Source organism: Vanellus vanellus, assembly GCF_965231255.1.
Source record: "Vanellus vanellus genome assembly, chromosome: 1".
Lineage (NCBI taxonomy): Eukaryota > Metazoa > Chordata > Aves > Charadriiformes > Charadriidae > Vanellus > Vanellus vanellus.
This window is the reverse complement of record NC_138905.1, coordinates 60,057,920-60,080,171: the sequence shown is the minus strand read 5'-3', so window position 1 is coordinate 60,080,171 and position 22,252 is coordinate 60,057,920. Positions and strand designations below refer to the sequence as shown.

The following is a 22,252-nucleotide window of genomic DNA, read 5'->3' as shown; positions in this document are numbered from 1 at the left end:
TTGGAAGAGCGGTTGAAGAAAGGTTAATAATAGCTGCTTAGAGTGCGTGTCTTTTTGAATTTAAAGTAACAAGGCCTCTGCCGATGTAAGCTGACCTGCTCTTTTCCCTTTACAAGTGACATACAACTTTCTTGTGTATTCTCAGGCTTCCTGTACAAAGCTTTCCCCCACTGCTAAGTTCATTAAAAAGACAGAGGGTACTAGAGCAAACCTTTAAGGAGAAAGGCAAAATTTTAAGGGGAAAAGCAGGAAAAGTAGGTTAGCTTAAAACAAACCCAAACCAGAAAGGGCAAACAGAAGTGTGAAGGGGTTTTTTTGTTTGTTTGCTTGTTTTTTTAAAAGGTATCTCACCCTGGCAATCCATTTGTATGTTCCCTTGTCTGTACATATAATTCATATGTAATCACTTGCACATACAATCTGGCTGGCATGGTCACCTACACACATCCGTATTACGTACTTGTGCTCTCTATAGGATTTGCACTGTAGAATGGCAGAAGTAGCACAAGCAAGGAATCCCAGGACACTGGTATAAATACTATGAAAGAAATTAGAGTGACGTAATACACAGTGTAGCTTAATTTATGGGTCTTAAGAGCCATCATTCTTATTTCATTCTTTCTTGCTTGCTCTCTTTGTAATTTGTATGGTGCTTAGAAGAGAAATCTAGTTTGTCTCCCAGATATATGCCAATATTAAGTCCCTAGTTATATAAAAATGAACCTCAATGCTCCCCAGAAATGTCTTCCACGCATGTGAGAGAGAATTTCAAATCCACACCCTCAAAGCTCTAGTTACTTATCACAGAATCATAGAATTGCTGAGGTTGGAAGGGACCTTTAAGATCATCAAGTCCAACCATTAACCTGCCCTGACAAAAACCCCTTCTAAACCATGTCTCTAAGTACCACATCTAGCCTTTTTTTAAACACCTCCAGGGATGGTGAATCCACCACCTCCCTGGACAGCCTATTCCAACATGTAATAAACCTTTCAGTGAATAAATGTTTCCTAATATCAATCTAAACCTCCCCTGACATAACTTAAACCCATTTCCTCTCATCCTATCACTTGTCACCAGGGAGAAGAGGTCAGCCCCCACCTCTCTACAACCTCCTTATCGTCCTAGCTCTCTCCACATGACGGCCCTAAGAAGGGACCATCACATCAAGGTGTCAGCAAAGCAGTATTTACCCTGCTTCCCCAAACTCTGCTTATCATTCTGAATCTGCCACTTGCCATCCTTGTGCTAGACCAGCCATGGAGTTCAGCTCTCTAGTCATACAGACATGGTAAAAGAGTTAAAGTAATTTTACAGATTTAAGCTTGCTTTTATTATTACCCATCCCTGTGTTATTAATTTTGGATGGCATATCCTTCATTTAATTAGTTGAAATGCAATATTGCTCCAGAATATCTCCTAATATGCTTATGCAAATAAGCATAATAAGGCAAGGGTTCAGATGTTGCATGGATAGCCTGAGACAAGCAGGGAAGGTAAAAGGCAGCTGGAAAAGGAAGAGTCACCTTCAAGGAGACATTACTTTCTTTGCTCTCAGGATCCCCAATATCGAACACCACTGCCATGTATCACTGTAGGGAGGAGATCCTTGCCTGGCTGTTCCTTCCAATCTGGCACACAGAGGCGAAAAGCCCGCCATCCTGAAGCCTAATGTCTGAAAGGATTGCTTTCGAAAATTAAAGTAGTAGTCCCTACTCCAAATGGTCCACCACAGCTGGGCGGCATGTGTTTGATTTGAGCGTATGTTGAAGCTGGAACTGTCAATCGGTTCAACGTATCAGAAGTTTTCTCTCCTCTGATGCAGAGTTGACCAAGACATAAACAAGGGTCCTAATTAGACCCCAGTATAATTTCTTCACGGCTCTGCTGTTCATGAATAATGTAACCGTTCCAAATTCATGCCAAAGAAAACTACTTACACTACACAACAGCATCGTGAAGACTCACTCTCTCTGGGTATTACATATAGTCTTACTAAAAGAAATACAAGAACGCTATGGTTGAATAGGTGCTTAGTAGTTAGGAAGTGGCAGTTTACAATAATTAAGATGGCCTCAGCACAAACTCTTGCAAAATTCTGCAACCTCCAAGCTGTCCACTTTCATATAACTGGTAACTTTTAGCCATTTCATTTATCTAAATATTGTCTAAATATTTTCTGTAAGTCTTAATACTTTTTTTTCTGCAGCATAGTTAAAACGGCCCATATATGGAATATTTGTGAATCATTAGCTTTACAAGCTAGAGAAGAGTTGCCTTCAGAGAGCAAATATTCCTAGAAGATAGGGCAAGAACAAAAAAAAAGTAGTTAGTGGAAGAGGAAACTGAAACAAAATAGTGTGACATGCTTTGCCATTTGTATAATACTTAGTTCAGCAGAAACAGCGCACCTCGGATCTCTAGCTCTCAAGGTCTGGGGTTTTGTTCATGAGAGCAAGGAAAGGCATTTAGCTGTTGCTGACAGTGATTCTTTAAACAAGCTCAGTGAAGTAGTATCTTCTCACTAAAGATCTAAAGATCTTTCAACAGAACATTCTTTATTCTTTCCATAATTGAACTAATACACCAAATTACCTAAATTATTTGGTGCTTCTGGCTAGGAACATAGAAATTACATGCCCATGAGTCCGCCTGCTGTACACAACGGATCACTCTGGTAAATGCCAGAGAAGTGGGAGCAACTGTCTTCATGTCCAGTGATACTTCACCAGCAAGTTGTCTTCCCTAACTATGCTCCGGCTATCTCCGGGAAAAGCTGGCTAAAACACAGAGGCTGCACACAGTTGCTACCTCCGTACAAATATTCATCGGAGTTAGCAGAAGTGCCCTTTTTAAGGAGAGAGAAGTCTAATATAGACATACAGCTTAAAATCAAGTTTCCCTGTTTCTATGACGGAGAGAGGGGAAAACAGTGGCTCCTTCTCTGTTTGTGAATGAACTGTATAGTGACTACATTCCCAAGTACTTACGTATTTTTATTCTTAAAAACACTTGAGTCTGGTTGCCCATACATTGAGATCAAAGAGGAGGCTTCCCAGGGGAATACTGATTGGTCTGTAGCTGTAAGTGAAATCTCTACAGGGACAGGTATCTTGAGCCTCTTTGAAAGGGATGGAGACTGGGTCTTACAGACTTAGCAGAGAACAAATTTGGAAAACACTACCAACGTGACAGAATGACCAGCAGAAAAGGAAAACAACTTATGAGTGCCTGTATCATGTCAGATCAAAAGTCCACCAAGCCAGCATCTGATAGTGGATGGTGGCAGCTGCCTACTGAAGAATATAAAACCAGGGAAATTCTACAGCAATACTGTCCCCATAGATACTCCTATCCTCTAGCAATTTTCCCCAAATTTTGGAGCTAGAGGTGGTATTTTTTTTTGTTAACAGCTTTTGATGGATTTTTCATCTGTGAATTTTGTTGATTTTTGAATTGTAAGTTTTTAGCAACCACAACATCCCGCAGCAAAGAGTGCCACAGCTTATTTACAACTCCTGTTTGTTTGGACCTGGCTAGCTACCAATTTAATTTGGGTCACATTTGTTTTCACAAAACTACCAGAACAGCAAAGCTGTTTCCCAGAGTAGCTGTGGCTAATTCAGAGACCATCACTGTACACATAAAGTTAGGATCCTTTTTTCTCATGTGTCTTACACCGCATTTACTAACAGCTGCCACCTGATCCTCATTGGGATAAAGATGAAGAAAACAGCTCTTAGAAAGATGAATGTAGGAAGTAGGGTGCAGGGATGGGTGACAGTGATGAGCATGAGTGTGGAAAAGAACAGGGCAAGTGCTCTGGTTGAGCGAGAAGAAAAATGCACGTTGAAGTTACGTGCCAGGATGAGATAGTTTCATATTTGCTAAAAGCCCAATTAATTAAATACAATTATTATTACATTTCTATTTAAACCTCGTGCTCTTAGAGGTCATCAGTCTTACAGGCTAAGCTTCTTTATTTGCAAATATGGTTTTGCTGTACTCACTGCTGCTACATTACCAAAATTATGATAAACAGAGCAGTAAGGTGAAGCACAAGAAAAGAGATAATGTATTTACTGTCTTACCTTAGTGCTGGTTTATGTACACAGAGACTGGAGCACAAAAACAGTAGCAAGCATAGAAGCAGAGGAAAGCCAAACTAAGACTCTGTGGGACTGCACGTTTCTCTCATTACTTACCATCTTCCCTTAAGTATCGGAGGTCAACAGAAAACTTAACAACCTGGCTTGCTATATGCTTCTTGGATTGGGAGGGGTATACAGCAGTACCATTAAACAAAGCACTCAAATGTTTTAGCTAGACAATTACATAAATCTGAGACTGCATTTCCCTTCTAATTGCAGCCCAGTTAACCACATCTGATTACCTCCCTACCAGAAGAAGATCTATACTGACTTTTCCTGATGAATAGGTTGCAGTCCATACAGCATCACAGAATGGTTGAGGTTGGAAGGGACCTCTGGAGGTCACCTGGTCCAACCTCCCTACTCAAGCAAGGCCACCTACACCAGGTCACCCAGGACCATGTCCAGATGATTTTTGAGTACCTCCAAGGATGGAGACTCCACAATCTCATGGACAACCTGTGCCAGTGCTCAGTCACCCTCACAGTAAAAAGCTTCAGAGGAATCTCCTGTGTTTCAGTTTGTGCTCATTGACCCTTGTCCTGTCACTGGGAACAAACTGAAAAAAGCCTGGCTCTTTCTTCTTTGCACCCTCCCTTCAGGTGTTTATATACCTTGATGAGATCCAACTGAGCCTTCTCTCCTCCAGGCTAAACAGTCCCAGCACTTTCAGCCTTTCCTCATATGTGACATGCTCCAGTCCCTTCATCATCTTAGTGGCCCTTGGCTGGACTCTCTCCAGTATGTCCCTGTCTCTCCTGTACTGAGGAGCCCAGAACTGGACCAAGCACTCCAGGTGTGGTCTCACCAGTGCTGAGTAGAGGCGAAGGATCACCTCCCTCAACCTGCTGGCAATACTGGTGAACGCAGCCAAGGTTACCATTAGCCTTCTTTGTCTCAAGGGCACATTGCTGGCTCATGTTCAACCTGGTGTCCACCAGGACTCCCATGTCCTTTCCTGCCAAGCTGCTTTCTGGCTGTGTGGCCCCCAGCATGTACTGGTGCATGGGTTAGTTCCCAGGTGCAAGACTTTGTACTTCTCCTCGTTGAACTTCCTGAGGTTCCTGTCAGACCCTCTTATCAATTAAATAATACTTTTTTCCATTTTCTTAACATAATTACTCACTGTCCCATAGACTATATAGCACCGTAGCACCCTCTGAGCTACAGAAAGTGCTTTCTGTTCAGTGTGGTAAGATGAGGGAAGTTTGGCTGCTGAAATGTTTTCCCTGGCAACAAGTCCTTAAACACTTTACACTGCAAAAATGCAACCTTCAATACTGTATTGATTTTCTCACTACATTCACTGCATCTTTCTAGATATGCTTGGGAAAAAAAAAAATCAATCAAAATAATCCCCAGCTATGACATAATATCCCTATCCCCACTCCAAATAGGAGACACCCTTTCTGCTCAGCTGACTTCACAAAATCACCACTAAAACCAGTATCTTGCAAGAGCCTGAAGCTCAGACTGGCTGGGTTGATGACCAGGCTGAGAAACAGCAAGCCTGGAGGCAGAAGGTGCCACTTGCGTGCACCTCTCTCAGAGGTGGGCTCATAAATGGGATCAGATAAACCCAAATCCCATCGCTGCCCAGACTTAATGGCTGTAGGTTCACTCTGGTGGGAAAACAGCCAGCAGCAAACAGGAGTCAGAAAACAGAAAAGGCTGGGGGAAGTTGAAAAAGCAGTCTGTAGGTAATTCTGCCTCCCTAAAGCTTGCACGCCCAGGTTTTGCTATAAAAAATATCTGGCATCTAGAATATACTGGTTGAAATAAAGAGAAATGTGAATTGGGCTTCGTAAAGAATCACTTGATGGAAACCTGGATTTCCAAATGTATTCAGCATCTACTTGCAACTCTGTTGCGAACTTCAATATAAGCATCACCTTCCTGAAGACTGTATCAGTCAGGGGATAAACCAACTTCAGGATCTTAAAAAAGAAAACAAAAATACAACCAAACCAAACCAAAACTTCCAGGCCACAGTACAATCATAAAGAGTGTTGTAGATCTGCAAAAATTTTATCGGAATTGTTCTGAATTGTATCTGACAGTGATCTGAAAACCAATGGAATCTACATGGTGCAAGAACTTGGAGCTGAAGGGGTCTCTGTGAAGGAAGACCATCCAAATACTTTGGTAGCTGCTGGCTTCAGGCAGCCTTACAAATGGCCCAGGCATGGGAAATAGCCCTGGAAATTCTGATGGGTGCATCAGATAACAATAAAAATTGTTATTTCCTCAGATTGGATAAATAACTTCCTAGACACAGCTGATAACTTGTTTTCACAGCTTTTTCATTACCTGTTTAGTGCTTTGCTGCTTCTATGAAGACTATAAGTAGCAAGATATATTTTTTTAAAATCATGTGACCTTTACTTAAGACAAAGCTAATAGAAACCGGGACTTTCATGTCACTTCTAAACTGGACGAAAATCACCATTCTAATAACAATCATATTACTAAGTTTTTCTGCACCACAAAGCATAAAAAGAGGGGAAACCCAAACCATATTGTATTGCTAGCACAGGACAGGAACTTGTCTCGATGCACAGTTTTTCTCATCACTGTTTTTGAATTTCACACAAGGAGAACTTCATCCTCCTGTGAATTTTTGCCAAACCTCTTCTCACATTCATGAAAATTGAGTCACAGTTCCAGCAGCACTAGCACAGATCAGGGTTAGTCTCAGGGTAATCTTTCCCATTCCACGTTGACCACACCTCACAGTATCTAAATTCTCTGCAGGGACATCTGCCTGATCCCCTTTCTCACTCTCTTGCTGACAAGAGAGAAATAGCAACATCTTGTTTCTGAGACTGAGTTAACTGAATCATTGAGAAAGGAGGGGAACAGCAGGTTAACATTTAAATATGCATAAAATTCATGCCTATCTTCAGCATGCTGTATTTCTTTTTTACAGGTAATAATAATAATAATAAAAAGAATCAAAAGAGAGAGAGAACAATTCTGAGTGACCAAAGAGTCTGGGAGGAAGAAGGTGACTGTCACCTGTAATAGTTTCTTGAGAAGGAGTGCCAAAAGGAATCTCCTTGCATCTCACCTTCGGAAAATCACTGCCTTTGCTCCATCCTTGTCAGGTATCCAGCAAACATTAATGGAAGAGCCTTATTTAAACAAAAACAGACTCTTCTGCTACTGTTTGCTGGATACTTTGTAACTTCAACCTTGAATTTAATTTTTTCCCGGGTGATTCACAGGTTTCAATTATATTGATATCCCCCCCCCCCCCTCCCCAACAGGTCCTTACTATATATGTGAATGGTTGTCAAGGAAACCAGGAATCCAGCAAAGCTGGGGAACTTTTCTAGATTCAGAATTTCTGGTGCCTGAGTACTTAAAAAAAATTCATACTGAGAAACAACTGTAAAGAGATGGGAATTTATACATTTTTGCTAAAATTATTTTTCTATTTCTGCTGGCCTTTGCTGCTGTTGTTCTTACTCATCACAGAAGCACTGGTGACTTTAATAGAATTCTGCCTCATCTCTTGCTTTATGAACAGATGATATCTTCCACACATACATGCAACAAGTCTGGATACAAATAGCGGTGAGCAAAAAGGTTGAGATAGAAATGGATGATTATCTGAACCTCTGGGTCCTGGATAATGTAGAGCAAATGCAGAAACCGTGGAGCAAGCCACAACTGGAAAGGAAGATTAGATATTAAAAAGGCAGAACAAACAAAACCTCCCAAATCAGCATCAGCATACAGCAAAGGAGAATAACTGCAAATTAATTCGCATCTCTGTAGCAAAGTCTGTAACGTAGTCTGACTGATGCTGACGCTTATTTTTCTTTTTTCTTTCCCTTCTTTCTTTCGAAATCTCTCACCAATACACACATATACACAAAGGGAAGACAAGTGGGAAAAACCTGATTTAAGAACGCTTCTTCAAAACAACTTCCTTAATAACGAAATTAACTGAGGGTGCCAAGAGTTAATCCATGCTCTGTGTTTGGAACCAACATGCTTTATATGGATGAAACTGCAGACTGTTATATAAAGTAAAATGTGGTTTTTCGTTTGTTTTTTTTTGTTTTTTTTTTTTTTGTCTCTGCCATTTAGGTAACAGGATATTCAGCTATACGGCTTCTTCAGAAAGGAATTGACCAAATAGTAATTTACCTCCTGAGATCTTTGAGGATTATCTCCCTCCCTTTAGGTCTTTGGCTGGCTTTCCTCCACAAGGTTTCCATTCCTCCCTCCTTGCTTAGCCCCACTAAACGCAAATGGCCAGTTTCCATTTGAGTCTGAGTCCTTTTCTTTACTCTCATCTGAGACATTCTTAATTTTCTCCACTATTTCTTGCTATCTCCAAAATGCTGAACGCCCTCTTTGTTTTTCTCTATCCAATTCTGCAAGGTGAGACTGCAGAAGCTAAAAGAAAAGTCTGTCCAGTCTCAGTTAGTGCTGTTTCTTGTTCCTTTGGCATCTTTGGCCTCAACATCAGCTGTTTTTCAGTGTGGCAGTCAAAGGTGGAGGACCTACAAGAGTCAGAGCATCCTGAGAGAGGTCATTGAGAATAAACCAAACACCAGCCTCCCAGTCCTACCTCTCCAGCAGAAGCAAAAGTGCAAGTCTTCCCTAGAAGATAAGATAAAGCCTTTTTCTTTCTCTTCCTGTTAGTGAATAAGTGAAAAGAGACACACAAGCTGGACTAGATAAAATGGCAGGAAGCCAGAGCTTTCTGCTGAAAGCTGACTGACAGGTAGATCTGGCTAGAATTTGGCCAGTGGTCAAAAGCAACTCATGGCTGCCCTTCTCACTTCATCTGTATGGAAAGATAAGAAAGATCAATTGCATGCTTTAATTGCTTGTGAACTCAATCAACAAGCTCTTTGTACTAATCCATAAGGGAAGATAAAAATCCATGAAAATATTATCATTGCCAGCTTTTTAATTTTAGTAACTATGCAAATACATGCACATTAGCTGCAACCATTATATGTTCTGGCAAATTTCCACGCAGCTCTTGGGGTCAAAGTCCACAGGCATGCAATCTGTATTTTGCACAATGTCAGGACATTAAACAGGTGTCATCAAGACGCACTGTCCAGAATAAAAAGCAACACCATCTCCTGCACAAACACATGTTATGTTGGATATGCAATAGCCTCAGCTCAGTGACAAAAATCTATCTGAAGTGGGATTTTTTTCCTTACTGGATTTTGTGCAAGAGTCCTTTTTTTGAAGATGATGAAAAAAGGTAGCAGAACAGTTACTATGATTATTATTAACCAAGTAATGCCTGGCAGAAGACTGCAGGTCTAAAATATTAGTTGTCATGTGAAAAAAAAAATAAATCCCCAACCAAAACCCAAAAATGTTGAGGGAAGGACTTCTCACCCTTTTAAGACTGAAAGATCGAGCCCTATTTGTATCCAATACAAACCAGAATAAAAAGTACTTCAGTGCAACAGCCGGAGTTGCAGAAGATGATGATGTGTGGAAAGGATGTGGGAATGCCACTTCATCTTAATATGAAGTCAAAACATAGCAAATACATACAAGAAAAAAGGATTCATTCTTCTATTCAGAAGGAAATCACTAGCTACTAACTGGCATCTCACCAGTAAAATCACCTCTCTCTAGACCTAAACATTTACTGTTTCTGCCTTCAGAGCAAGAATAGTGAAACTTCAACAGCTGAAAATGCTGCATTGAGAAAGGGGCCACTAGTGGGTGGAACACACATCCAGCTGGTGGAATAAATGCCATACCCCATAACTATTAGTTCTGTTATTTTCAGCATAAGCAAAGAATTTGCAGGGAAACAAATCATCGTCCATCCTGCAGGGTTGAAGGTCAGGTGAGTGGGAACTTCTTATATTCCAATTATTGCTTCGAGAGAACAAAAATTACGTGAAGCAGCGTTCCTTTCTCCAATGCTAAGTATTATAATAGATCAAAACTCCTGGAGACAAACAAGCTCCAGGAATACATCTGGGATAAAAAGGATAATAAAGGATAAAACATGTTACAATTATGAACCAGCAATAATGACAATAACCTAGTAAAAGAAGCACTGAATGCAACGGGGGGGGAGTATCAGTTTTCTTTGTTACTAGAAAGAGATAAGATGTCTCTCAAACAATGCAGCACTAACTAGAGAAACAATCTGAAGAAAATAAAGACGTTATTGGGAAAGCTGGGCTCCTCCAAAGCAAGAAATATTGAGCTTGATGTTCATGACACCTGTCTAGCTTCTTGCCTAGATTCTGGTTAAATATTGGTCAAATACTTCAGATAACAGTGAATTTGCATGAGTGGTGTTTAAAGGAAGTGTCCGTGTAGCAGGCATGTATCTCTTACACTTCTTGAAACTTTTGGCGTGAGGGCTAAGGCCACTGGTGTCACCCTAATTCCACATAATCTTGTAGTTTCACCCTAGGGACCATCAGACAAAAATGCAGTCAGACAGACAGGTGAACACAGATCCTAAATGGCTGATTAATACAGCTGGAACTATTTTATAAAGGCTTTCAGCCGTATCAGCTAAAAACTGTGGAATCCATTCAACTGTGAAAGGGGTCAAACCTGAAGTAATGGAACAGTATATGGGAAAATTATCAGGGGATTGGAACGCTGCTGAGTTTTCATCTTCGCTGCTGAAAGGTGAGACATAGACAGCATCACCTTACCCCCCAAAAATGAAACTTTTGCAGGATTAAGTCAGTTTGATCTGAAAAGTGGTATCTCCCCTGACAGAAATGAAATTTCACATTTTAGAAATTCAAATGTTCTCATATTAAGTTGAGAGGTACCATCACTGGCATCTAATTAATAACTTTATTATATATCTCCCCTTTGAAGCGGGTACTCAAACTCCAAATCAGCCTGAATGCCCTCACCAAGGCTGAGACGCTTTCAGAAGACCTATGAGAAGTGTGACTTGACTTCACTGTGTGCTCGTGCTACGTCAGATGCACAGCATGGCTTGCGAAAAGTGCGGCGAAAAAGTGTCATACAAAGAGGTGTGCCCAGCTAAGATGAACATCATTTTTCACCACAAGAATGACCATTTCAGCCCTAGTCCTTCAGAATACTTTCTGCCCACGCTGCCTGCTGGACTGCTCTGTGGGAAGGAGCTCATATCTGAACTATGGTGCAACACTTACCGGAATTACAGTTGTTTTACAGAAACAAGCCAACACCAAGTACTTCACAAATGATGAATTCTAACAATTCCAGTTCCCCGGTCATGAATCAAGGATATTTTTGGAGTCCTTCCAGCCTGCTATCATTTTTCAGCTTATCAATCAGACATGAAAATATACACACTTCATTGCTTTGTAAATCTAGAAGCAAGGATCACTAAACATTTTTTAAGGTGCTCACATCAATACTAATCCTGAATAGGAATGACTTGAACAGTCACTGCTGTTTTTTGATCCGTAATCGAATGCTCTATGACACGGAGGTATCCTTATGAGCAAGTGAAAACCCATTAAGGTCTAAGACCATAGTGATTATATGTCTTCCCAGCTTTTCATCTGTTAGTGCCAAGGAAAGAAATTGTGCTGGAACACAGGATGACCGTTAACTCTTCCCAGTAAGTAAAGGAGATATACAACCTTATGCTGATCAAAGATTTCCGTATGTCCAAGGTTAGGACCACAAAATGCTTTAATTTCTCGCTGGTGGATGATAAAGTTCGGAGAAAGCAGTTGCTGTAATGGGGACACATAGCACAAACAATAGTTGCAGCAGCCAGTTAGAGGCACTGCGTGTTTTTAACTTCTTTTTTTCCAGGGCATATTGGATAATTTTTGTCAAACGGAATGATTTTTGGAAAATCTCATGTCCAGTAATTCATCTTTTTCTCATTCTCCGCTAAAATAGCCTTCCCTGGAGGTGCAGCACATGTTGCTGCCATAAGAGTGACGTTTAAGAAGCTAAATGCCAAACAGGAATCCTTGCTGTTGAAATGTCACAGTCAGCTACTATGATACAAATGTGGGTGATGGCAGTGAAAGAGAGTTGGCTCCGTATTCTTCACTTCACATATGTTACAAAGAAGAGCTACCCTGGCTTCCTGGTGGAGGTAGCACATAGTGACTGTACTGCTTTTCCCCAGAATCAAGAAAAAGGTGGAGCTACAGAGAAAGCCACAATAGTTAGAGATAAGTTATAAAATGAACAAAGAACTCCAAAGTTTCTAAAACACCAGCGATAGTGGGAAAGTATAAGGGGTTTATAAAGGCAGGCATGAGGCTTTATTTTGGAATAGCGAGTTGTGCAGTAGAAGCACTGCACAATATAACACAGTAGGCAGACTGGGACCTTTGAAACAGGCCCAGGAAATGCTGCAACTTCTTACATCACACTGGGCTTCATCCCAGTATACAAAATTCTTACTGTTCCCAATCTTAAATTAACTGACAACATTCGTAAAACCAAGCAGAAATTACACAAAAAAATCTGCAAAATGGTGTTGCACTTTTGGTATCTTGCCTCTCTCCACAGACAAAGTCAGAGATGAGGCTGCTCATGAAAGCTAGATATCACTAAGCAGATGACAACAGCTGGATGTCAGTAATGGCACCATGTCTCCCATTCTCAGGACCAATTTCTGATCTGCCTCCCTGATTTCCACAGCACTTCTTTCATCACCGCCTGTTTTGAATAGGCAGAAATTTAAGACACAGTCTAATTTTACATAAAATTACTTTTTTCATATTCTGGGCCTGAATAATAATGGAAGCTACATCTATTTTTAATTTTTAATGTTGCATGGCTTTTTTTGTGCAGAAGAGGGACCAGGAGGGCAGAGGAAGTACTACTTAGGCTACTCAGTCTGCACGGATAGATTCTGACCACTTCACAAAGGTTCCACTGTGCTGGGGAGTTTGAATTGCTATCTGTTTCTTGGTGGATAGTGATTTCCTCCCAAGCAGTCTGAAGGAAAATATCTGTGCTTACAAAACCTGGTCTGTTAATGTCCAGTTATCTGTACTGAAAACTATGGATAAAAGACCCTGTTCTTAGCATCGTAGCGTCGTGACACAACCACAAGCATATTTTATCACCCGAGACTTCACGTCTCTAGTATTCAGTATGTTCATTAGCAACTACACAAAATCTCAATTATAATGTGGAAATTCAAGTCTAAAACCAAGCCATGCAAGTTATGAAAATCTGCACAATGTTTTGATTATAGACTTCGGTTTTCAAAATCTTAAATTTCCATAAAAAATAAATAAATCATTCTTTACAAGAGAAAGGGAAAGGGCAGGAAGAAACAGCAGTCTATGCTTATTACTCCACTGACATGTGCAGTAGACCAGTTTACAGAAAGACAAAAGGTTGGTGAAATGCAGGAGCATCGCAAACCCGCCATAACATGTGACAGTATTTGACCAAAACCACAGTACTGTAGAAACATTTTAATCAAATACCTACCACTGTGTAAATGAATGTAAACTTAAACAGATGCTGTGTTTCACATCCTGTATCGCATTAATAGCAATTAGATCTTGCATATGAAGTGGACAAGAAAGGAAGTAAAGTAATGTATGTCTGCTTCTGAGGCATACAGCGAACTACTTAACAAATAAATAATCATGCTCTGCCCTTGAACGCCATATAATCTGCATGCAGTGCAATGCAAATATAGTCTAACTGTTATAATCCATGATAGTTGGTAGCCAGTCATTAGTCCTGGGAAGATAAATTGTTCTGGGTGGCTGCTTCTGCAATATCCAGTGGAACTGCTTGACCAGGACGGTGGTGGAACACAGGAGAATACTGGCCAGTTTTGCTGTTCAAGGATTTGTCAACACTGCTGTCATTGTCACCCTCTGTAGTTGATGTGACTAACACTAAGTTAATAATCTGTTCATCAAATATCATCTCACGCCTTCCCCATTGTCAATCAGCTCCCTGCCTCCCATATTTGGCAGGTGATATCTGCACTTCTGTTGGAAGTATTTGCTTGAACATGGTTCCAAAATTGATATACGGCAATGTATGATACATACAGCTCCATCAATGCTATCATTCATTGGAAAAGCTTACGCTGGTAGCAAAAAAAATTCAAGGCATTTGATTTGCTTTTGCTGTCATTTGCTGCACAGAGAGTTACAAACAGAGCACATGTTAAAAAAGCTAAAATGATTGGGATATTGTCTTAGGGTAACTCTTGCATCGACAGTACAATTTGTCAAACAGGACACTTGGTCGCTGTCTGGATGGTGAAGGGAGTCTCCATGATAAGGGCTGGTCACTCAGGATAGAGCCAAAGCCAAGGCACTCAATGACTTTTTTGCCTCAGTCTTCGCTGGCAAAGACTGCAGCCACACTGCCCGTGATGCAGAAGGCAAAGGCGAGGACTGGGAAAATGAAGAACCGCCCACTGTAGGTGAAGATCAAGTATGAGACCACCTGAGGAACCTGAAGGTGCACAGGTCCATGGGACCTGATGAGATACATCCCCAGGTCCTGCGGGAACTGGTAAACAAAGTTGCTAAGCCGCTAGCCGTAACATCTGAGAAGTCATGGCAGTCTGGTGAGGTTGCTGCCGACTGGAAAAGGGGAAACATAACCCGTATTTCCAAAAAGGTAAAAAAGGAAGACCCAGGGAACTACAGGCCAGTCAGTCTCACCTCTCTGCCTGACAAGATCATGGAGCAGATCCTCCTGGAAACTCTGCTGAGGCACATGGGAAAAGAGGAGGGGATTGGTTGCAGCCAACATGGCTTCACCAAGGGTAAGTCATGCCTGACAAATTTGGTGGCCTTCTACGAGGGGGTTACAGAAGTAGCGGACAAGGGAAGAGCAACTGATGTCATCATCTACCTGGACTTGTGCAAAGCGTTTGACACTGTCCCACACAATATCCTGGTCTCTAAATTGGAGAGACATGGGTTCAACAGATGGACCACTCGGTGGTTAAGGAACTGGCTGGACAGTTGCACTCAAAGAGTTGCCATCAACGGCTTGACGTCCAAGTGGAGACCAGTGACAAGTGGTGTTCCTCAGGGGTCAGTACTGGGCCTGGTGCTGTTCAACATCTCTGTTGGTGACATGGACAGTGGGATTGAGTGCACCCACAGTAAGTTTACCAATGATACCAAGCTGTGTGGTGAGGTAGACACGCTGGAGGGGAGGGATGCCATCCAGAGGGACCTGGACAGGCTGCAGAGGTGGCCCCGTGCAAACCTCATGAAGTTCAACAAGGCAAAGTGCAAGGTCCTACATCTGGGTTGGGGCAATCCCAAGCACAAATACAGGCTAGGCAGAGAATGGATCAAAAGCAGCCCTGAGGCGAAGGACCTGGCAGAGGTGATTGTTGAGAAGCTCAACATGAGCCAGCAACGCGGAATTGCAGCCCAGAAAGCCAACTGTATGCTGGGCTGCATCAAAAGAAGCGTGGCCAGCAGGTCGAGGGAGGTGATTCTGCCCCTCTACTCTGCTCTGGTGAGACCCCACCTGGAGTACTGTGTCCAGCTCTGGAGCCCACAACATAGGAAAGACATGGACCTGTTGGAGCGGGTCCAGAGGAGGGCCACAAAGGTGATCCAAGGGCTGGAGCACCTCTCCTATGAGGAGAGGCTGAGAGAGTTGGGGTTGTTCAGCCTGGAGAAGAGAAGGCTCTGGGGAGACCTTATTGTGGCTTTCCAGTACCTAAATGGGGCCTACAGAAGAGCTGGGGAGGAACTTTTTACTAGGGCATGTAGTGACAGGACGAGGGGGAATGGCTTCAAACTAGAAGAGGGTAGATTTAGATTAGATATTAGGAAGAAATTTTTCACTCTGAGGGTGGTAAGGCACTGGATCAAATTGCCCAGGGAAATTGTGGATGCCCTATCCCTGAAGGTATTTAAGGGCAGGCTAGATGGGACTTTGAGCAACCTGGTCTAGCGGAGGGTGTCCCTACCTATGGCAGGGAAGTTGGAACTAGATGATCTTCAAGGTCCCTTCCAACCTAAACAATTCTATGATTCTATGATCATTTCTACACATGTAGGAAACATTTGTATTGATTGTCTTACCCTTGTGCAACTGATCAATTTTGCAGCAGGAACTGTCTGGGAATCTCTGGGACAACCAAATTCTCCACCCAGGATGTTAGTCAACACATTTAATCATACAAATTGCTGTAGGCACAGCAGGGGCTGCCTAGGAAATCTTAAGAACTGTCTGAAATTCCCACTGTGAGAGCTCGTGTAACAATCTGTCAAATACTTCTTGTGCAGATGGCCAGCAGTTCACTCAATCACCTAGTTTCAACTTGGTCTGCTGTCTCAAACCAGCCCTTTTTCTCATCTGTGCAGATGACTAGCCTGGTTGTTCCTGGACCACCCTGGGAATTAGTAACTTAAGTGCATGGGGAGTGCACACAGGCACAGCCCTGAGACCCAGCTACAATACAATTATAATTAAAGAATTAAACTTGATTTTCCTGGTTAAATCTCATAGCCCTCGCCCATCTATCTGACCAAATGATGTCAATGTCTGACCTAGTGAACTGCCTTCACAGTTCAGATGGAAGCGGTTAAGGAGTGACTCATCTCCTGCTTAAGTAAATGCCTAAAGTTAAGTGATATTTATGCCATGCATTATACTAGCTTGGGTTTGCCCTCTGGATCACACCACTGATTTTGACTGAGTGTACAGACTACATCAACATTTTGGATATGAAATCACCTAAGGCAGCACTGGCAGTGAGATTTGTGTTCTATTGTTTCTGGGAACAGTAAAAGCTGGAATATTGTCCATATATACAGCAAAGTATGGCACTTTTCACACTTCACTTTCAGGTCAAACGCTCATCTATTGCAAAAACCTATTCACTATCCCTACCTTCAAGTTCACAGAAAAATTGCAGTACGTTTGCCGGCTGAACTATTTAAAGGACACGGCTTTTCTGCGTTACCAGTGATGATGAGACTTCGTTTAACTGAGCCATCAGGACTCACACACAGCAGAGCAGGCAACTGCTCATTCTGCCTTCTGCTTCCCTCAGTTCACCTGATGTTGTCAGCAGTCTGTCAGGCAACATCTGGGAAAACAAGCTCGCTTCATCTGTATTCCACACTTCACACATACAGTACTGCTTTATCAGCCGCTCCTTCTGCTCTGGGCCAATGCAGATCACAATGGGTTTAATGCCTATACTTCCTTGTGAGTGAACTGACATGAGATTCCATGCTGAATAATGAAGTGTAGAAGCTAAGTGCTCGTGTTGCACATCTTCAATAGTTAGCTCTGGAGTTTCTTCATGTAAGACTGAACTGAAAAAAACACAATATCATGCAGCCTGATATTTGCAAGCCACAGCTGTAATGGGTCTTTAGATCAATGTTTCATACGTATGTTTTTTTCTTATATTTGGTGTTCAAAGAAGACAATTTTCAGTTTCCAGCTCTTTTGTGGGATGCACTGTTGTAATAGCTACATCTACTGCAGTAGGACCAAAGCTGAATAACACGGCTAACGTGATCATATAAAGTGAATCTACACTGCCAAGTGACTTTCCAGTTTGTAGTCACAGCCATATGTGACCACATAAATTTGGAAGAGTTATGTGTAGGCCATACTGAGTAGAACAGGAATGAAGTCTGCAGCTATGGAATGGCTCAATTACTGGCACCGTTATCAGCTGCCCACACTTCAAGGATGCTTATTGCTGATTACTAACTGCACGTAGCAAGTTCAGTTAATGGGAGAGAGTGGCATGGGCGGTACAGTTCACAATCTGAACAGCTTCTAAGTTAGAGGGAGAGCTTTTAAGCACAGATCTCCCTTGTGCTTATTGGCAAGGCAATGAGGATACAAGCCAAGTTATGCTGGGGGAGGTTACAAGCATCTTAGTAGAACTGGCTGTCACAATCATCAAACTAGCTGTTTAAAAGAAATATATCCTGCAAGCTCCAATCTCAACTGTGTCTGACCCTTCACCTCGAAATGCTGCTATCTTGGCTCAGCTCCACAGCCAAGTCTCCTCCTCTTCTGCCTCATCCCCTATCACGTGCCTCAAGCAAAGATAGACCTCTCCATGGCCATCCTTTCCTGCACTCTACCTTTCTTCCAAGCAGGCTGGTGTTAGTTTGGCAGTGCCCACGACTGGGAAGAGAACGAATGGAGGCTCTTTTTGCTGCAGGATGAACATGAACAGTTGTGCCACCTTGCAAAAGTAGAAGTAAGCCTTCTCTAAAATTTAAACAGAATATCCCAGCAAGTAGATATGTTGGTTTGCTGGCCTCAGAAATTCTGATAATCAGTAGTACCTTGTCTGCCTTTTCTGCAATGAAGTATCCAGTTCTCCTCTAAAACCTGAGAGAAAACAACACCTACTTATTTTTACACCTTCCTTCAGGACACTGGTTGCTCTAACTCTAAGCTAAAGAGCATGCTTTTTAAGAACTGCAGGATATATTAAGAAACGTTCCCAAATACTTTAGTCTTGAAATTCTGCCTTTTAAAAAATTAATACTCCAGTGGAAATTGCTGCCTGAATTCTAAATAGCTACTTGAAAACAAAAAAGCATCCGTACTATTTATAGAGGATCTAACATTACGTGCTCCCTTCCACTGTTTGAGCAGGAACAGGAGCAAGACTTTTCCCAGGACTTAAGGGATTAAGCTAACACACCAGGTCCTGCTGCATTAGAAGTAAGAGGCTGGAAGCTCATACTTATCCAAAGGGAAAAAAACAAACATGAAATTAAATGTTTTCTGTAGCAGCTAAAATATGTTCCAAAACAATGAAACATTGGTGAATGGAAGCTAAGCAGAAAATTCTCAAGCTACTGTTCAGTCTAAACCCTTTTAAATGTCAGCAATTGGTATTGATTACAGGTTTAAAAAAGAGCTATGTATGGTCATTAAAACTGAAACATAGTATATACTGTAACACTAGAGTCATAGATCACTTTAGAGAAAGGCAGACCTTCTAGTAAACATTTCAGCATCAGATGTATGTTCTCCTAAGACTGGACAGCATAATATAGCTCCCAAGATTACAGGTGAAATACATGAACCCCAAATGATCATTAAATTCTCTCTAGAGGCTGTGTAGGAAACAAATGAGATGAGCTCCTACAGCTGTCTGTAGACAGCTCCTCGGTCCTCTTTGCTAAAGCTTGCAGGACGATCTGAATATGAGCCAGCATCATACCCAGCTTTTTAAAACAGCATTTATATTTACAACTCTTTGCTGTCCTTTGGCAGTGTCTGTCACATTCACCTATGCTGAGTACTACTTTGTACTGTGTTTTTTGGCTACTGAAATCAGGGAAATTGCTTGGTATGCAGTATGATGAGCTCTGAGCAAGAGTGCCAGACCTGGAAAGTTGTATTTATTCATCAATACCTGCATCCAGTAAGAAAGTGGTTCCACAACCTAAAGCCTGTGTGTTACATGCAAGACAGTACAGTGTTGCTTTAGGTCATCAGCCATATAAAAATTAAAGTTGAGTGAAGATGGAGGGACAAAACAAGACTTTTCTCTGTAGCCTCATATCTGCAGTGTTTTGCCTATAAATCAGCAAGTTGGCGATCACTGAAGTAATCTCTCTTCGTTATTATTTACTTAACTAGATTGGACCATACCCCAGTGACCAGAAGGAAAACACTAAGAGGTCTGTCTTTCCCAGCTGAGAGGCTAATTAAGCACTGTAAACCCCTACAATTTGCAGAAAAGCACATGCAATATAGACACGTACAAGATTTACAGGAACAAACCTCCTCCTTGCTATAAAGCTATGAAGAACAGAAGGGAGATCTCTAACTAATTAGGGTAATATCAGCTTATGGCTTCATGAAGAAGGACCAATAAAACAATAAAAACAGCTAGAAACAAAATATTTTTCTCAAGGATAATTTTTTCCCTTTTCCATCTCTTTCTACAACTTTTTGTACTCAAGATTCTACAACATGGTGTGCTTTGAATTTACCCCTTAACTAGCATAGCAATTTGCTAAATTTTGTTTTTTCCTTGTTTCAGGGTGCTGTTCAGAACAGTCTGGTAAGTCATACAAATTATTGCCACCAACTCCAAATGCTAAAATCTGAATACTTCATTCTACCTCCACAGCTAAAAAAGTGCAGCTCAAACTCAATGTTGTGCCTCTGTGACCTAATTTAAACTTTCTAACTATGAAAAGATAATTACTTTATGCTTCAACTAAGTGATTTCCCCCTCGCCTTCAAACTCTCCTTTCTCATAGTCAGTCCTTTTGAAAGGGCATCCAGATCAAAAAGGTAGCTATTTCAAAATATAATATTAATACCTCATCAGAGTGTGTGTACTTATGGTGTTACACACCCATGCTTGAGGAATGCAGGGAAGTTGAGTGTTTCCAGTAACAGACTTGGGCTTATTGAACAAGATACTTAAGATTCCACCATTGCTACTAGAAAGCATCCTTAGCAAAACATAATGCAATTCAACCTGGGCAACCAGAATCCTCTTTATAGCAGGTAAAATTCTAAGCTGCTAAACAACATATTCCATTAGTGGAGAAACTGCACTGATTTTAGCCATTTATTATCTTCTAGTTAAGTGTAACGGGGGTTACAATCACGTGAGCTAGAATTAGTTTTAGCCAGGGAGAAGAATATTTTAGCCAGAAGTTCTCCCGCAAATCACCAATCCAGAGAGATGAGTGAAAAAGGGATGACGTGAAATCAGAAGTGTATGAGTAACATTTGTGTTTGTCTTTACCTTGAGCTCATCTGCATCATAGAAGTCTATGCGCACAGCAGGGACCATCCAAGTCTGGAACAGAGTCGCCAGGATCTGTTTGGCAATTGCATCTGCGATGAGGTGGAAGTGGAGTGGGTTTCGCCTGATAAGAGAAAAGGGAAAAAATGCATTAGCTCACAGGTTTCTAATTCCTATTGTAAAAGGACAACATCAGAACTTATAGAGCTTTATCTATGTCTAAGGTCTCAAGGTAAAGCGTACAGCATATTCAGCGGAGTCCTGCTCTGTGGCCAAAATGCTGAGACACTTACAATTTGAATAAACATCACAATAATAGAAATACTGGATCACTTTCTGGGTGGTTGTAAATAAATATAGTTCCTTTCATTTCAGTGGAATGTGATGATTTACAACAGCCAAGGATCTGGTCCCTTCTACCAGCTCCTTAAAAGAAGGCCAAGTTAATCCCCCTTTGGGGACTTGAGCTGCAAAAGTGATTGCTTTTAGTTTCTAGGTCAACCTGGTAATTTATCTTTGCGGTAAGAACAGTTGCCTGTGGAGAAGTGGGAGTGGAAGAGAAGGTTAAAGAATAATCATCTGAACGAGGAGAAACTCCAGGACCATTAAGTTTACATGCATCTTTTTGGCAAATCAAGCTTGGGTTATCAACTGCTGTCCTACAGGAACCCAAAATTAGATGTTTCAGGTGAGTGCCTTCTAGCTACTGGCATAGTGAACAGAATGGAGACTGTAAATCTCCCCACCCTTGTTCCTAAGAAGGAAGGAGGGTTGAAGAAAAGGAGGAATTAAGAAAATATTTTACTTTAAAACACCAGATTTGTGTTCACCTCTGTAGTTATAGGACTTGGGCTAGGTGAAAAGCTTCAAAACAAGATGAGTGAAGCCAGTATCACCAAGAGTGGCAGGGTTGGACAAAGTGTATGGATTTTTCTGTAGTAATGCGAACTTGGACATTGCAAACACCATGTTTAAATCCCTTAACCTTGCTTCTCTCTTGCAGGGACAGTAAGCAACAAAGTCTGATCTTTACTCAACTTCTGTGGGAGAAGCATGAAAACCTGTCAGTGGAAGTTAGTCATGATTTTCAGTCTTCCATGTTTAACCCTAGCTTAGCAGCTCTCCCTGTCAGCAGAGAAGGACAGAGTTTGCAAAAGCCACTAAGAAGACAGATGGTTCATTTAGACTTCAGCATTGGCTCAACCTTTCTTTGATCCCTTGGGTGGAATAGTGGAGTCTCAGTTCTGTGAAATTTATAAAGGTAAATGGGTATACTTGTTAACGGATATTTTTCATCTAAAAAGAGGAGAATTTAGTTTCACATGCTGGTTAAAGTGGAAGGTGACTGATGCTACTATTCTGCTGTGTGAACAAGAAGTGAGGAAATCTATGTTAGTT

At 41.4% G+C, this 22,252-nt stretch overlaps 1 protein-coding gene across 3 annotated transcripts in view; it reads right to left on the bottom strand.

The window, feature by feature from the left end:
- Positions 1 to 22,252, bottom strand: part of LARGE1 (LARGE xylosyl- and glucuronyltransferase 1) — a gene marked incomplete at its 5' end in the record, with an annotated part of 201,293 nt that overhangs the window by 107,808 nt on the left and 71,233 nt on the right. For all 3 annotated transcript variants that reach the window (XM_082495721.1, XM_082495723.1, XM_082495722.1), the window contains one exon: positions 20,855 to 20,978. In XM_082495721.1, coding sequence (XP_082351847.1) covers positions 20,855 to 20,978 — 124 coding nt within the window. The remainder of the gene's footprint in view (positions 1 to 20,854; positions 20,979 to 22,252) is intronic.